At 70.3% G+C, this 16,794-nt stretch overlaps 1 protein-coding gene across 2 annotated transcripts in view; it reads right to left on the reverse strand.

Moving 5' to 3' along the window:
- DNM2 (dynamin 2) overlaps positions 1-15,472 on the reverse strand; it is a 41,141-nt gene extending 25,669 nt beyond the window's left edge. For both annotated transcript variants that reach the window (XM_054179305.1, XM_054179304.1), the window contains exons 1-6: positions 15,177-15,472; positions 7,732-7,805; positions 5,741-5,890; positions 3,737-3,940; positions 2,461-2,559; positions 1,624-1,784 (exon numbers count right to left, since the gene is read on the reverse strand). In XM_054179305.1, the coding sequence (XP_054035280.1) occupies positions 1,624-1,784; positions 2,461-2,559; positions 3,737-3,940; positions 5,741-5,890; positions 7,732-7,805; positions 15,177-15,337 (849 nt within the window). In that variant the 5' untranslated portion in view covers positions 15,338-15,472. The remainder of the gene's footprint in view (positions 1-1,623; positions 1,785-2,460; positions 2,560-3,736; positions 3,941-5,740; positions 5,891-7,731; positions 7,806-15,176) is intronic.
- Between the last annotated feature and the right edge of the window lie 1,322 nt (positions 15,473-16,794).

Here is a 16,794-nt window from a genome sequence, read left to right on the forward strand (position 1 = left end):
CCAGACCCTTCCCCTCTTGACCCTTCCTCTCCTTCTCCTCCAGACCCTTCCCCTCCAGACCCTTCCCCTCCTCCTCCTTCCCCTCCTCCACACCCTTCTCCTCCTCCCACTCCTGACCCTTCCCCTCCAGACCCTTCCTTCCCCAGACCCTTCCCCACCTTCCTTTCCCCTTCCCTGGCCACCCCCCCGAGGTGCCCACAGCCAACCCCAACACCCTTCCCCCTGGGACAACCCCAACCTCTCTGTGCCAGCCTGCTGGTGCCCACCTGTGCCCCCTGCTGCTGCCCACCTGCACTGCCTGCTGCTGCCCACCTGCCCCCTGCTGCTGCCCACCTGTGCCCCCTGCTGCTGCCCACTGCACCCTGCTGCTGCCCACTGTGCCCTGCTGCTGCCCACTGTGCCCTGCTGCTGCCCACCTGCCCCCTGCTGCTGCCCACCTGCCCCCTGCTGCTGCCCACCTGTGCCCCCTGCTGCTGCCCACCTGCACCCTGCTGCTGCCCACCTGCCCTGCTGCTGCCCACCTGCACCCTGCTGCTGCCCACCTGCGCCCTGCTGCTGCCCACCTGCACTGCCTGCTGCTGCCCACTGTGCCCTGCTGCTGCCCACCTGCACCCTGCTGCTGCCCACTGTGCCCTGCTGCTGCCCACCTGCGCCCTGCTGCTGCCCACCTGTGCTGCCTGCTGCTGCCCACCTGCACTGCCTGCTGCTGCCCACCTGTGCTGCCTGCTGCTGCCCACTGTGCCCTGCTGCTGCCCACCTGCACCCTGCTGCTGCCCACCTGTGCTGCCTGCTGCTGCCCACCTGTGCCCTGCTGCCCACCTGTGCCCTGCTGCTGCCCACCTGCGCCCTGCTGCTGCCCACCTGCGCTGCCTGCTGCTGCCCACCTGTGCTGCCTGCTGCTGCCCACCTGCACCCTGCTGCCCACCTGCACCCTGCTGCTGCCCACTGTGCCCTGCTGCTGCCCACCTGTGCTGCCTGCTGCTGCCCACCTGCACTGCCTGCTGCTGCCCACCTGCACTGCCTGCTGCTGCCCACCTGCACCCTGCTGCTGCCCACCTGTGCCCTGCTGCCCACCTGCACCCTACTGCTGCCCACCTGTGCTGCCTGCTGCTGCTGCCCACCTGCACTGCCTGCTGCTGCCCACTGTGCCCTGCCTGCTGCCCACCTGTGCCCTGCTGCCCACCTGCACTGCCTGCTGCTGCCCACCTGCACCCTGCTGCTGCCCACCTGCACCCTGCTGCTGCCCACCTGTGCCCTGCTGCCCACCTGCGCCCTACTGCTGCCCACCTGTGCTGCCTGCTGCTGCCCACCTGCACTGCCTGCTGCTGCCCACCTGCCCTGCTGCTGCCCACTGTGCCCTGCTGCTGCCCACCTGTGCTGCCTGCTGCTGCCCACCTGCACTGTCTGCTGCCCACCTGCACTGCCTGCTGCTGCCCACCTGCACCCTGCTGCTGCCCACCTGCGCTGCCTGCTGCCCACCTGCCCTGCTGCTGCCCCCTCTCCCCCCTTCTCCCCTCCCGCCGTCGGGCAGCCCCGGGGGCCGGGTGGCAGCCCCGGGGGCCGGGTGGCAGCCCCGGGGGCCGGGTGGCAGCCCCGGGGGTGGGCAGCTGTGCCCTGCCCCACCTGGTTGAGCAGCCTCTGGAGGTGGGGGGTGCCCATGCGGTCTGCCAGGTGCCGGTAGGCAGGGTGGGAGAGGAAGAACTTGCGCTCCGCCGCCAGGGCTGCCCGGATGTCCTTCCTGCCCTCGATGTCCTTCTGGCTGCGGTTCACCACCCCGACGTAGCCTGGCACCGCCGCGGGCACCGGGGCTCAGCCCGGCCCCTGCCGGCGCTGCCAGCTGGGCCCCAACCCCCCCCACACACACAACAACAACAAAGGGGGGTGGGAAGGGGAGGGGGAGACCCCAAAGCACTGCCATGCAGCACACACCCCCACCCCCCCCCCGCCCGGAACCTCCCCCCAGGCTGGGGTGGGCAGGGAGGGGGCAGTGGTGCCCTAGGGGGAGGGCATGGAGGGGGCTGCAGAGGGGCTCTGGGGTGGGCAGGGAGGGGGCAGTGGTGCCAGCTGGGGTGGGCAGGGAGGGGGCTGCAGAGGGACTCTGGGCTGGGCAGGGAGGGGGCAGTGGTGCCAGCTGGGGTGGGCATGGAGGTGGCTGCAGAGGGGCTCTGGGGTGGGCATGGAGGGGGCAGTGGTGCCCTAGGGGGAGGGCAGGGAGGGGGCAGTGGTGCCAGCTGGGGTGGGCAGGGAGGGGGCAGTGGTGCCCAAGGGGGAGGGCAGAGAGGGGGCAGAGGTGCCAGCTGGGGTGGGCATGGAGGGGGCAGTGATGCCAGCTGGGGTGGGCATGGAGGTGGCTGCAGAGGGGCTCTGGGGTGGGCATGGAGGGGGCAGTGGTGCCCTAAGGGGAGGGCAGGGAGGGGGCAGTGGTGCCCCTTGTGCCCCCCTGGTGCCCCCTGTGCCCACCTCTGCGCAGGGGCAGCAGTTTGTTCTCCAGCACCTCCCTGGCGTCGGTGCCTTCGTCCATCAGGTCCAGCTTGGTGATCACCCCGATGGTCCTCAGGCCTGGGGGGCACAGGGACCCCCCCCAGGGGCTGGCTCAGCACCCTCCTGACCATCCCAGCACCCTCCTGACCCCCAGGACCCTCACCCCCTGCCCAGGACCCTCCTGCCCACCCCAGGACCCTCACCCCCTGCCCAGCACCCTCCTGCCCACCCCAGGACCCTCACCCTCCCCCCCCAGGACCCTCCTGCCCATCTCAAGACCCTCCTGCCCACCCCAGGACCCTCACCCCCCCCCCCAGCACCCTCCTGCCCACCCCAGGACCCTCACCCTCCCCCCCCAGGACCCTCCTGCCCATCTCAAGACCCTCCTGCCCACCCCAGGACCCTCACCCCCCCCCAGGACCCTCCTGCCCACCCCAGGACCCTCACCACCCCCCAGCACCCTCCTGCCCACCCCAGGACCCTCACACCAGCCCCCAGCACCCTCCTGCCCACCCCAGGACCCTCACACCACCCCCCAGCACCCTCCTGCCCACCCCAGGACCCTCACCCTGCCCCCCAGGACCCTCCTGCCCATCTCAAGACCCTCCTGCCCACCCCAGGACCCTCACCCCCTGCCCAGCACCCTCCTGCCCACCCCAGCACCCTCACCCTGCCCCCCAGCACCCTCCTGCCCATCTCAAGACCCTCCTGCCCACCCCAGGACCCTCACACCCACCCCAGCACCCTCCTGCCCACCCCAGGACCCTCACACCACCCCCCAGCACCCTCCTGCCCACCCCAGCACCCTCCCACCACCCCCCAGCACCCTCCTGCCCATCTCAAGACCCTCCTGCCCACCCCAGGACCCTCACACCCACCCTAGGACCCTCACACCACCCCCCAGCACCCTCCTGCCCTCCCCAGCACCCTCACCCTCCCCCCCCAGGACCCTCCTGCCCATCTCAAGACCCTCCTGCCCACCCCAGGACCCTCACCCCCTGCCCAGGACCCTCCTGCCCACCCCAGGACCCTCACACCCCCCCCAGCACCCTCCTGCCCGCCCCAGGACCCTCACCCTCCCCCCCCCAGGACCCTCCTGCCCATCTCAAGACCCTCCTGCCCACCCCAGGACCCTCACACCCACCCCAGCACCCTCCTGCCCACCCCAGCACCCTCCCACCACCCCCCAGCACCCTCCTGCCCCCCTCAGGACCCTCCTGCCCCACCCCCCCCGACCTGCTCCCTCCCTTTTCACCTTGAGGATCAACCTCCTTGGCCATCTTGAGGGCGTCAGAGTTGGCCAGGTCCATGTTGGCAGGGGTGACAGCCAGGATCAGGCTGCTCTCCCTGCTGATGAACTGCAGGATCATCTCCCTGATCTGGTACTCAATGTCCTGGGGCTGGTCCCCCACTGGCACCTTGGTGATGCCAGGGAGGTCGATCAGGGTCAGGTTCAGCACTGCAAGGCAGAGGGCAGCAGCCATGGGCTGGGCTCCAGGGCTCCTCAGCCAGCCCGGCCTGGAGGGGGCAGAGGGGAGAGGGGGGAGAGGGAGAGGCAGCCCAGGAGGTGCCCAGGGATGGGCTGAGGGGCACTGAGTGGCAGCCAGGAGGTGCCAGGGTGCCCAGGGATGGGCTAAGGAGCACCAAGAGGCAGCCAGGAGGTGCCAGGGATGAGCTGAGGGGCACTGAGTGGCAGCCAGGAGGTGCCAGGGTGCCCAGGGATGGGCTAAGGAGCACCAAGAGGCAGCCAGGAGGTGCCAGGGATGAGCTAAGGGGCACTGAGTGGCATCCAGGAGGTGCCAGGGTGCCCAGGGATGGGCTAAGAAGCACCAAGTGGCAGCCAGGAGGTGCCCGGGGATGAGCTAAGGGGCACTGAGTGGCAGCCAGGAGGTGCCAGGGATGGGCTGAGGGGCACTGAGTGGCAGCCAGGAGGTGCCCAGGGATGGGCTGAGGGGCACTGAGTGGCAGCCAGGAGGTGCCAGGGTGCCCAGGGATGGGCTAAGGAGCACCAAGAGGCAGCCAGGAGGTGCCTAGGGATAGGCTGAGGGGCACTGAGTGGCAACCAGGAGGTGCCAGGGTGCCCAGGGATGGGCTAAGGGGCACTGAGTGGCAGCCAGGAGGTGCCCAGGGATGGGCTGAGGGGCACTGAGTGGCAGCCAGGAGGTGCCAGGGTGCCCAGGGATGGGCTAAGGAGCACCAAGAGGCAGCCAGGAGGTGCCAGGGATGAGCTAAGGGACACCGAGTGGCAGCCAGGAGGTGCCCAGGGATGGGCTGAGGGGCACTGAGTGGCAGCCAGGAGGTGCCAGGGTGCCCAGGGATGGGCTAAGAAGCACCAAGTGGCAGCCAGGAGGTGCCCAGGGATGAGCTAAGGGGCACTGAGTGGCAGCCAGGAGGTGCCAGGGTGCCCAGGGATGGGCTGAGGGGCACTGAGTGGCATCCAGAAGGTGCCAGGGATGCGCCAGGGGGCACTGAGTGGCATCCAGAAGGTGCCAGGGATGCACCAGGGGGCACTAAGTGGCATCCAGGAGGTGCCAGGGATGCGCCAGGGGGCACTGAGTGGCAGCCAGGAGGTGCCAGGGTGCCCAGGGATGCACCAGGGGGCACTGAGTGGCAGCCAGGAGGTGCCAGGGATGAGCTAAGGGGCACTGAGTGGCATCCAGGAGGTGCCAGGGATGCACCAGGGGGCACTGAGTGGCAGCCAGGAGGTGCCAGGGTGCCCAGGGATGGGCTGAGGGGCACTGAGTGGCAGCCAGGAGGTGCCAGGGATGAGCTAAGGGGCACTGAGTGGCATCCAGAAGGTGCCAGGGTGCCCAGGGATGGGCTGAGGGGCACTGAGTGGCATCCAGAAGGTGCCAGGGATGCGCCAGGGGGCACTGAGTGGCATCCAGGAGGTGCCAGGGTGCCCAGGGATGCGCCAGGGGGCACTAAGTGGCATCCAGGAGGTGCCAGGGATGCGCCAGGGGGCACTGAGTGGCAACCAGGAGGTGCCAGGGTGCCCAGGGATGCGCCAGGGGGCACTGAGTGGCATCCAGGAGGTGCCAGGGTGCCCGGGGATGAGCTATGGGGCACCGAGTGGCAGCCAGGAGCTGCCAGCAGGAGCAGCCTCTAGGGCCGGGAGGCTGCGGTTCCCTCTCGCTGCCGCCAGGGGGAGCTCCGGAACCGCTTGCCGGCCGCGCTCGGAGCTGCCTGCGCCGGGGCCGGGGCCGGGGCCGGGGCCGGGGCCGGGGCCGGGGGCGCTCCCGGGGCCGGGGGCGCTCACCGTGGGGGGAGTAGACCCGGAGGTTGATGGGCACGGCCGAGATGCCCTTGTTGGTCCCGGTCAGCCGCTCGGTCTCGGCCTCGATCTCCTGCCGAACCTCATCGAAGTCGGTGAACTTCCGAGCCTTGCAGTGCAGGAACTCGGCGTACTCTGGGGGGCACCGGGGGGCACGGGGGTGAGGGGGGTGAGGGGGCACAGGGGGGCACGGGGGGCACGGGGGGTGAGGGGGCACGGGGGGCACGGGGGGGCACGGGGGGTGAGGGGGCAGCGGGGGGTGAGGGGGCACAGGGGGCACGGGGGGTGAGGGGGCACGGGGGGCACGGGGGGGTGAGGGGGCATGGGGGGCACGGGGGGTGAGGGGGCAGCGGGGGGCGAGGGGGGTGAGGGGGGCACGGGGGGTGAGGGGGGTGAGGGGGGCACGGGGGGTGAGGGGGCAGCGGGGGGCGAGGGGGGTGAGGGGGCAGCGGGGGTGAGGGGGGCACGGGGGGGCAGCGGGGGGCGAGGGGGTGAGGGGGGCACGGGGGGCGAGGGGGGTGAGGGGGGTGAGGGGGCACAGGGGGGCACAGGGGGCACGGGGGGTGAGGGGGCACGGGGGGTGAGGGGGGTGAGGGGGCACGGGGGGTGAGGGGGCACAGGGGGTGAGGGGGCACAGGGGGGCACGGGGGGTGAGGGGGGTGAGGGGGCATGGGGGGTGAGGGGGCATGGGGGGTGAGGGGGGTGAGGGGGCACGGGGGGTGAGGGGGCACAGGGGGCATGGGGGGGTGAGGGGGCATGGAGAGTACAGGAGGGCACAGGGGGGCGGCTCAGAGGGGCACAGGGGGGCATGGGGGGCACAGGGGGGTATGGGGGGCACAGGGGGTGGTTCAGAGGGGGTACAGGGGGCACAGGGGGCAAGGAGAGGACCAGAGGGGCAGCGAGGGGGGCACAGGGGGCATGGGGGGGCGGCGAGGGGGGTCATGGGGAGGTGGCAAGGGGGGGCAAGGGGGGCACAGGGGGTGGCACAAGGAGCAGCTTGGGAGGCACAGGGGGCACAGGGCACAGCTTAGGGGGCACAAGGCGCAGCCTGGGGGGCACAAGGAGCAGCTCAGGGGGCACAAGGAGCAGCCTAGGGGGGCACAGGGGGCACAGGGCACAGCTCAGGGGGCACAAGGCGCAGCCCAGGGGGGCACAGGGCACAGCTCAGGGGGCACAGGGAAGGGAGCAGGGGGCAGCCCAGGGGGGCACAGGGGGCACAGGGCACAGCTCAGGGGGCACAGGGGCAGCCCAGGGGGGCACAGGGGGCACAAGGGGCAGCTCAGGGGGCACAAGGGGCAGCCTAGGGGGGCACAGGGCACAGCTCAGGGGGCACAAGGAGCAGCTCAGGGAGGACCAGGGGGCACCTCAGGGGGCACAAAGAGCAGCCCAGGGGGGCACAGGGGGCACAAGGGGCAGCTCAGGGGGCACAGGGCACAGCTCAGGGGGCACAAGGAGCAGCCTGGGGGGCACAGGGCACAGCTCAGGGGGCACAAGGAGCAGCCTGGGGGGCACAGGGCACAGCTCAGGGGGCACAAGGAGCAGCCTGGGGGGCACAGGGCACAGCTCAGGGGGCACAAGGAGCAGCCTAGGGGGGCACAGGGGGCACAGGGCACAGCTCAGGGGGCACATGGGAGGGAGCAGGGGGCACAGGGGGCAGCCCAGGGCGGGCACAGGGACCCCCAAGCTTCAGCTGCTCAGCCTTGTGCCCCCTCCCTCCCCCCCCCCAGCTCCTGCCCTCTGCTCCCTCAGCCCCTGGCACAGGCAGGGGGCACAGGGGCCGGTGCCCAGGTGGCACTGGGTGAGAGGGCAGCAGCTGGCACAGCTCTGCCTGGCACCTTTGGTGCCCTGGGGGGAGCCAAAGCCCCCCCCCGGGCAGGCAGCACCCCCCCTGCCCCAGGTGCCAGCTGGCAGTGCCAGCCCCTGGGGGCAGCCCCTGGGGGCAGCTGGCAGTGCCAGGCTGTGGTGCCAGCCCCTACCTGTCTTGGAGAAGATCAGCTGCAGGATCAGAGGCCTCCTGGTGACGATGCCAGAGCCCCTGGGCAGGAAGTCCCTGCAGGGGGCACAGGGGGGGCACAGGGCTGCAGCCCCTGGGGCACCCCCCCAGAGGGCACCCCCAGACCCCCCCCAGAGGGCACCAGGGAGGAGCTGCAGCCCCTAGGGCACCCCCAGACCCAAGCAGAGGGCACCCCCAGGGCACCCCCAGACCCCAGGGCACTGCCACAGAGGGCACCCCCACAGAGGCCACCCCCAGACCCAAGCAGAGGGCACCCCCAGGGCACCCCCAGGGCACCCCCCCAGAGGGCACCCCCAGGCCCCAGGGCACTGCCACAGAGGGCACCCCCAGGGCACCCCCAGGCCCAAGCAGAGGGCACCCCCAGACCCCTGCAGAGGGCACCCCCAGAGCCCAGGGCACCCCCCCAGAGGGCACCCCCAGACCCCAGGGCACTGCCACAGAGGGCACCCCCACAGAGGGCACCCCCAGACCCCTACAGAGGGCACCCCCAGACCTTAGGGCACCCCCAGACCCCAGGGCACCCCCACAGAGGGCACCCCTAGACCCCCCCCCCAGAGGGCACCCCCAGACCCAAGCAGAGGGCACCCCCAGACCCCTGCAGAGGGCACCCCCAGACCCCAGGGCACTGCCACAGAGGGCACCCCTACAGAGGGCACCCCCAGACCCCTGCAGAGGGCACCCCCAGACCTTAGGGCACCCCCAGACCCCAGGGCACCCCCCCAGAGGGCACCCCTAGACCCCCCCCCCCCAGAGGGCACCCCCAGACCCAAGCAGAGGGCACCCCCAGGGTCTCCCCAGAGCCCAGGCACAGGCCCCTGGGTGCCAGCCCTGCCAGCGGGCACCAGCTGGGCCTGGGCAGCCCCCCTGGCACTGGGGGGGGGGGGCACAGAACTCCCCCCCCCAGGGCAGCTCCCCCCCCCCGGGGGCTGAGGCTGCTGGCAGTGGGGGGCAGGGATGGCAGAGGTGGGGCTGGCACCTGGCAGGGGCAGCAGCTGGGCACTGGGCCTGGCACCTTGCCTGGCACCTTGCCTGGCACCTTGCCTGGCACTGGGGGAGTGGCACTGCTGGGAATTCCCCTGCCCCTCCCCCCCCCCGGGAGGTTTCCTCTGCCCCCCAGGAAGGAGGATCCAGGGCCCAGGAAGTGCTTCCTGCCCCTGGCAGGGCCTGCAGGGGGCACCAGGCTGGGCAGGGCAGGCTGGCAGGGGGCAGCTCCCTCCTGGGCTGAGCCTGACCCAGCTCCTGCCAGCCTCAGGGGGCACAGGGGGGGCACAGGGAGGGCACAGAGTGGCACAGGGGGGCACAGGGAGGGCACAGAGTGGCACTGGGGGGGCACCAGGCTGGGCAGGGCAGGCTGGCAGGGGGCAGCTCCCTCCTGGCCCACCTGAGCCTGACCCAGCTCCTGCCAGCCTCAGGGGGCACTGGGGGGGCACAGAGTGGCACAGGGGGGCACAGGGAGGGCACAGGGAGGGCACAGAGTGGCACTGGGGGGGCACAGGGGGGCACCAGGCTGGGCAGGGCAGGCTGGCAGGGGGCAGCTCCCTCCTGGCCCACCTGAGCCTGACCCAGCTCCTGCCAGCCTCAGGGGGCACAGGGGGGGCACAGGGAGGGCACAGAGTGGCACAGGGGGGCACAGAGTGGCACAGGGGGGCACAGGGAGGGCACAGGGTGGCACTGGGGGGGCACAGGGGGGCACCAGGCTGGGCAGGGCAGGCTGGCAGGGGGCAGCTCCCTCCTGGGCCACCTGTGCCTGACCCAGCTCCTGCCAGCCTCAGGGGGCACAGGGGGGGCACAGGGAGGGCACAGAGTGGCACAGGGGGGCACAGAGTGGCAATGGGGGGCACAGGGAGGGCACAGAGTGGCACTGGGGGGGCACAGGGGGGCACCAGGCTGGGCAGGGCAGGCTGGCAGGGGGCAGCTCCCTCCTGGGCTGAGCCTGACCCAGCTCCTGCCAGCCTCAGGGGGCACAGGGGGGGCACAGGGGTGGCACAGAGTGGCACAGGGGGGCACAGGGGGCACTGGGGAGCACTGGGAGACACATAAGGGGGCACTGGGGGGCACAGAGTGGCACAGAGTGGCAGAGGGGGGCACCAGGCTGGGCAGGGCAGGCTGGCAGGGGGCAGCTCCCTCCTGGGCCACCTGAGCCTGACCCAGCTCCTGCCAGCCTCAGGGGGCACAGGGGGGGCACAGGGAGGGCACAGAGTGGCACAGGGGAGCACAGGGAGGGCACAGAGTGGCACAGGGGGGCACAGGGGGGCCATGCCAGGGCCAGCCAGCAGCTGCCAGGGCCCAAGCCTTGCGTGCCCACGGGGCTGGGCCACAGCAGCTGGCAGCCAGCAGGGCCTGGGGGGTTTATAGCTGGGAGGGGACCCAGAGCCTGGCAGAGGGGCACCCAGAGCCTGGCAGGGGGGCACCCAGAGGCTCCAGGTGAGTCAGAGCTGCCAGCTCAGAGGTGCCAGGCCCCACCCAGCCCTGCCCAGCGCTGCCAGGAAGCCTCCAGGGTGCCAAGGTAAAGGTCAGGGAGGGGACAACCACCTCTACCTTGGTGCCCACCCCCACCTTAGTGCCCACCTCCATCTCCAACCCTTCCCTTGGTGCCCACCTCCCCCTTGGTGCCCATCTCCATCTCCAACCCTTGCTTTGGTGCCCACATCTACCTTGGTGCCCACCCCCACCTTGGTGCCCACCTCCATCCCCAGCCCTTGCTCTGGTGCCCACCTCCACATGGTGCCCACCTCCATTCCCAGCCCTTCCCTTGGTGCCCACCTCCACACAGTGCCCACCCCCATCTCCAATCCTTGCCCTGGTGCCCACCTCCACATGGTGCCCACCCCTATATCCAACCCTTCCCTTGGTGCCCACCTCCACATGGTGCCCACCTCCAGCCCCAGCCCTTGCCCTGGTGCCCACCTCCCCCTTGGTGCCCACCTCCATCTCCAACCCTTGCTTTGGTGCCCACCTCTACCTTGGTGCCCACCTCCACATGGTGCCCACCCCCACCTTGGTGCCCACTTCCACCTTGGTGCCCACCCCCATCTCCAATCCTTGCCCTGATGCCCACCACCACATTGTGCCCACCCCCATCTCCAACCCTTGCCCTGGTGCCCACCCCCACCTTGGTGCCCACCCCCATCTCCAACCCTTCCCTTGGTGCCCACCTCCCCCCTGGTGCCCACCTCCATCTCCAACCCTTGCTTTGGTGCCCACCTCTGCTTTGGTGCCCACCTCTACTTTGGTGCCCACCACCACATGGTGCCCACCCTCACCTTGGTGCCCACCTCCATCTCCAACCCTTGCTTTGGTGCCCACCTCTACCTTGGTGCCCACCTCCACATGGTGCCCACCCCCACCTTGGTGCTCACCTCCATCTCCAGCCCTTCCCTTGGTGCCCACCTCCCCCTTGGTGCCCACCTCCATCCCCAGCCCTTGCTCTGGTGCCCACCTCCACCTTGGTGCCCACCCCCATCTCCAACCCTTCCCTTGGTGCCCACCTCCCCCTTGGTGCCCACCTCCATCTCCAACCCTTGCTTTGGTGCCCACCTCTACCTTGGTGCCCACCTCCACATGGTGCCCACCCCCACCTTGGTGCCCACCCCCATCTCCAACCCTTCCCTTGGTGCCCACCTCCCCCTTGGTGCCCACCTCCATCTCCAACCCTTGCTTTGGTGCCCACATCTACCTTGGTGCCCACCTCCACATGGTGCCCACCCCCACCTTGGTGCCCACCTCCATCTCCAACCCTTCCCTTGGTGCCCACCTCCCCCTTGGTGCCCACCTCCATCCCCAGCCCTTGCTCTGGTGCCCACCTCCACCTTGGTGCCCATCTCCATCATGGTGCCCACCCCCACCTTGGTGCCCACCCCCATCTCCAGCCCTTCCTTTGGTGCCCACCTCCACCTTGGTGCCCACCTCCACCCCCAGCCCTTGCCCTGGTGCCCACCTCCCCCACGGTGCCCCCTCCAGCCCAGCCCCAGCTGTGCCCAGGGGCTGACAAAGGCCTATTGAGGTGGTGGCTCCATGGCTGTGCCAACAACAGCTCCCTTGTGCCCGGGGCCTGGCGGGCACCACGCTCAGTGCCAGCCTTTGAGGCAGCCCTGGGCACACCCAGGAGGGCTCCAGAGGGGGCAGAGGGTCCCCAGTGCCACCCCCCGGGGGGGGGTTCCTCACTTCCCTTTGGAAGAGTCATGGAATGGTTGGGATGGGGAAGAGCTTGGAGGGCACCCAGCGCCCAGCACTGCCCCAGGGGCACCACCAGCCAGCCCCTGGCACCCAGAGACCACCCCCTGGGGCTGGGGAGCTGCAGCCTGGCACAGGCCTGGCACAGGGAGCAGCAGCTCTGCCCCTGGCCAAGCTCAGCCTTGCCCTGGGGGCAGCTCCAGCTTGGGTCCTCTGGGGCCAGAGCTTGGGAGCAGAGCTCAGAGGGCACCAAGCTGCTGGCAGGGAGCTGCAGAGAGCCAGAAGGGCTTCCCTCAGCCTCCTCTGCTGCAGCCTCAACCCCCCCTGGGGCCCTCAGCTGCTGCCCACAGCTCCCCCAGACCCTTCCCCTCCTCCTCCTCCTCCAGACCCTTCCCCTCCTCCTCCAGACCCTTCCCCTCCTCCTCCTCCCCCAGACCCTTCCCCTCCTCCTCCTTCTTCTTCTCCCTCTTCTTCTCCTTCTCTCTTTTCTTTCTCCAGACCCTCCCCCACCTCTTCCTCTTCCTTTCTCCTTCTCCTTCTCCTCCTTCTCCCTCTCTTCCTTCTCCAAGCTCTTCCCCTCCTCCTCCTTCTCCATCTCCTCCTCCCCCTCCTTCTCATCCAGACCCTTCCCCTTCTTTTTCTCTTCCTTTCTCCTTCTCCTTCTTCTTCTCCTTCTCACTCCTCCTTTTCCCTCTCCTCCTTCTTCTCCTTCACCCTCTCTTCCTTTTCCTCTTTCTCTCTCTTCCTCTTCCAGGCTCTTTTCCTCCTTCTCCTCCTTATCCATCTCCTCCTCCTCCTCCTTCTCCTCTTTCCTCTTCTCTCTCTCCATGCTTTCCTCTTTCTTCTTCTCCTCCTCCTTCTTCTCCCTCTTCTCCTTCTCCCTCTCTTCCTTCTCCAGGTTCTTTTCCTCCTCCTCCTCCTCTTTCCTCTCCTCTCTACCTTCTTCTCTTCCTTCTCCTCCTCCTCCTCCTTCTTCTCTCTACCTTCTTTTCTTCTCCCCCTTCTCCCTCTCCTCCTCCAGACCCTTCCCCCCCTTCCTTTGCCCTTCCCTGGCCCCTCTCCCCCCTCCCTCCCTGGGCTCTGCACCTCCCAGGCCCAGGGGGATCAGGACATCCCCAGAGCCCCTTCCCCAGCAGCTGCTTCCAGAGGGCTCCAGGGAGCAGGATCTGCCCCCTGGGAAGCTCCAGGTGGGGAAGCTCTGGGATCAAGGTGGGGGGGAGGGCTCTGAGGTGCAGGACTGCAGCTGGGGATGCAGAGCAGAAGCCTCCTGTGGGGGCTGGGTGGTGCTGGGAGCAGCCCTGGGGCCAATGGGCTCCTGCCAGCCCCCCCCCCCCAGCTCCCTGCCAGGGGAAAATCCAATGGGATGCAGGCAGCTGCCAGCAGCAGGGCAGGGAGCTGAAGGGCACTGGGAGCCCTGCTGGGGGAGGGGGGCTGGGGGGGGAAGGAGCAGCTCTGGGGCTGCTTGGGCCCCGAATCAGCACCTGGGCAGTATCCCTGCACCCCTGCTCCATCTCCCTGCACCCCTGATCCACCTTCCTCCATCCCTGCTCCATCTCCCTGCACCCCTGAGCAGTATCCCTGCATCCTCATCCATCTCCCTGCACCCCTGATCCATCTCCCTGAACCTCTGATCCATCTCCCTCCAACCCTGAGCAGTGTCCCTGCACCCCTGCTCCAGTCTCCCTGCACCCCTGAGCAGTATCCCTGCATCCTGCTCCATCTCCCTGCACCCCTGATCCACCTTCCTCCATCCCTGCTCCATCTCCCTGCACCCCTGAGCAGTATCCCTGCATCCTCATCCATCTCCCTGCACCCCTGATCCATCTCCCTGAACCTCTGATCCATCTCCCTCCATCCCTGAGCAGTGTCCCTGCACCCCTGAGCAGTGTCCCTGCATCCTGCTCCATCTCCCTGAACCCCTGAGCAGTGTCCCTGCACCCCTGCTCCATCTCCCTGCATCCCTGAGCAGTGTCCCTGCATCCTGCTCCATCTCCCTGCACCCCTGATCCACCTTCCTCCATCCCTGCTCCATCTCCCTGCACCCCTGAGCAGTATCCCTGCACCCCTGCTCCATCTCCCTGCACCCCTGAGTAGTATCCCTGCACCTCTGCTCCATCTCCCTGCACCCCTGAGCAGTGTCCCTGCACCCCTGCTCCATCTCCCTGCACCCCTGAGCAGTATCCCTGCATCCTGCTCCATCTCCCTGCACCCCTGAGTAGTATCCCTGCACCCCTGCTCCATCTCCCTGCACCCCTGCTCCATCTCCCTGCACCCCTGCTCCATCTCCCTCCATCCCTGAGCAGTATCCCTGCACCTCTGCTCCATCTCCCTGCACCCCTGAGCAGTATCCCTGCACCCCTGCTCCATCTCCCTGCACCCCTGCTCCAGTGTCCCTGCACCCCTGAGCAGTATCCCTGCACCCCTGCTCCATCTCCCTGCCTCCTGCTCCCGGTTCTGAGCAATCCTGGTGGATTTCTCCAGCACCCAGCAGGATCCTCCGGGCCGGCAGCAGCACCGGGCCGGGGGAGGGGAGGGGGACGGCTCCGCGCCGCCGTTATCGTCTCGGCCACGGCTTCCTCCCCGCCCCGGCTGGGTCGAGCCCCTGGGCCTGGCCTTATCCTCCTCGTCCCGACCGAGCCCCGGCGCCTCCGGGCCCTATCAGGAGGCCGCACGGCGCCGGCCGCCTGCCGCTATCGCTACGAGCGAGGATGCCGAAGGGCTCCGTCCCGGGGAACCCCCCCCCGGAGCCTCCGGTGACACCGGCCGGGGCGGGGCGGGGGGGAGGCCTGGAGGAGGCTCAGGGGGGCTGGCAGCATCCTCCGTGGCCGCGGCAGCGCTCCCGGGGCAGGGTCCCGGCGCTGCTCGGCCGCGGCTCCCACGCATCCCCCCCGGCCCCTGCCCCGCTCCCGTAATTCACAGAGCGCCGCTACGCCAACGCCGTAAGCGCCGGCCGTGGCCGGAGCCCCCCGCTTGCGCCGCTGGCGTAAGGGGGCCGCCGGTGACCTGCTCCCCAGCGCTGGGGTCCGCACTGTACGCCAAGTGCGTAAGGCGCGGCCGGGCGATGCGAGCGGCGCCGCTCCGCACTTTGCGTAGGGAGTCCCTCGGGCCGCGCCCTACGCGGGCGGGATTCACCAAGCGCGCTTACGCCAGCGGCGTAGCGGCGGGGCGGGCCAGCTCCAGCGGCGGCGGCGCCTCCGTCTCCGCCGTTTCCGTTCCCGCCGCTCCGGGACTTACCGGCCGACGAAGTTCTCCAGCACCGAGCTCTTGCCCGCGCTCTGCCCGCCCACCACGGCGATCTGCGGCAGGTCGAGGTGGCAGCTCTGCCCGATGGAGCTGAAGGCGTCCTGCAGCTTGTTGACCAGCGGGATCAGCTCCTCCATGCCCCGGTTCCCCATGGCGGCGGCGGCGGGGACGGGCCGCGGCCGCGCTCCCGCTCTCCCGGCGGCGGTTCCTCCTCACAGGGCCCGCGGCGGCGGCGGCCAAACTTCCCCTCAGAGTCTCCTCATCCGGCACTGGCGACACCCCTGGGGCGCCGGCCCCGCCCCGCGCCCCCTCAGGCCGCGCCCCCATTGGTCGCTCGCGCTGTCGCTCAGAGGAACGGCGCGAGCGGAGTGGAGCAGGGCGCTGCCAATCAGCGGGGAGGGCGGCACCGGCAGGGCGCATCCTTCCCCTGCAGCCCCATTGGCCTCCCGCCGTGCCGCTCAGCCCTGACAGCCAATGGGAGGCGGGGCGGCGCTGTCAGCTGAGGCGCTCCGGACTCCCGGCACCGCTCCTGGCACCTCATTGGCGGAGGAGGCTGCCGCTCCGGGCAGCCAGCGAATCATTCCCCCAAAGACACCGAGAGCGGTCCGCCCACCCCTCCCCACCCACCCTCTCTCTCATTGGGCAAGCGCGCCTGCCACTCCGAGGCGTGAGCCAACCGGAGGTGGAGAAACGGGAGGGAAAAGGGGCGGGCGAGAAGCTCTGCCGCCATTCGCCAGCCGCCTGCCAATCAACCATCTCTGCCAGCCCATTGGCTGTTTTGTTCTTCCCGGGCACAGCCCAGGGGCCGTGGACCCACGTGCAGAGGCGGGGGCCAAGGGCAGTGACCTCCTGGGGACCCCCCCACCCCCCCCCAGGCTCCCCCATGGCACCTCCCAGGGCCCCGTGGGACCCCCTCAGGGTCCCCAGACTCCCCCTGGACCTTCCCAACCCCTCCCAGGCTCCCCCTGAGACCCTCCCAGGCTCTCTCCAGGACCTCCCCAGCCCCCCACTGCCCCCCCCCCCCCCAAGCCCCTCCTGGTCTCCCCCTGACCCCCAACAGCCTCATCCCTGTGACCACGCTGCCAGCCTTGCGGGGGGGGGGGGGTGTGCTCTTTATTCACCCCCCACGGGGACCCCCAATCCCCCAGCAGGGAGCGGGGGTGGGGGCTCCCCTCACCTCCCCGCCTCCCCCCGGGTGCTGTCCGGTGCCAGGGGGCGGGCCCGGCGCGGCGGCGACCCCGGGGTCTGCAGGCCGGTGACCACGCGGCTGAGCCCCGCCGGGAAGCGGCCGGCGCAGAGCACATCGCAGCTGCTCCTGCCAGAGGGAGGGGAAGGGTGAGGAGGGGTCCCTGGGGCCCAGCTGGGCTGGGGGAGGGGTCCCTGGGTCATGGTCGGGCTGGGGGAGGGGTCCCTGGGTCCCGGTCGGGCTGGGGGAGGGGTCTCTGGGTCCCGGTTGGTTTTGGGAAGGGGTCCTTGGGTCCCGGTTGGGCTTGGGGAGAGGTCCCTGGGTCCCGGTTGGGCTGGGGGAGGGGTCCCTGGGTCCCGGTCGGGCTGGGGGAGGGGTCCCTGGGTCCCGGTTGGGCTGGGGGAGGGGTCCCTAGGTCCCGGT

The sequence above is a fragment of the Dryobates pubescens genome, unplaced genomic scaffold (assembly GCF_014839835.1).
Source record: "Dryobates pubescens isolate bDryPub1 unplaced genomic scaffold, bDryPub1.pri scaffold_103_arrow_ctg1, whole genome shotgun sequence".
Taxonomy (NCBI): Eukaryota; Metazoa; Chordata; class Aves; order Piciformes; family Picidae; genus Dryobates; species Dryobates pubescens.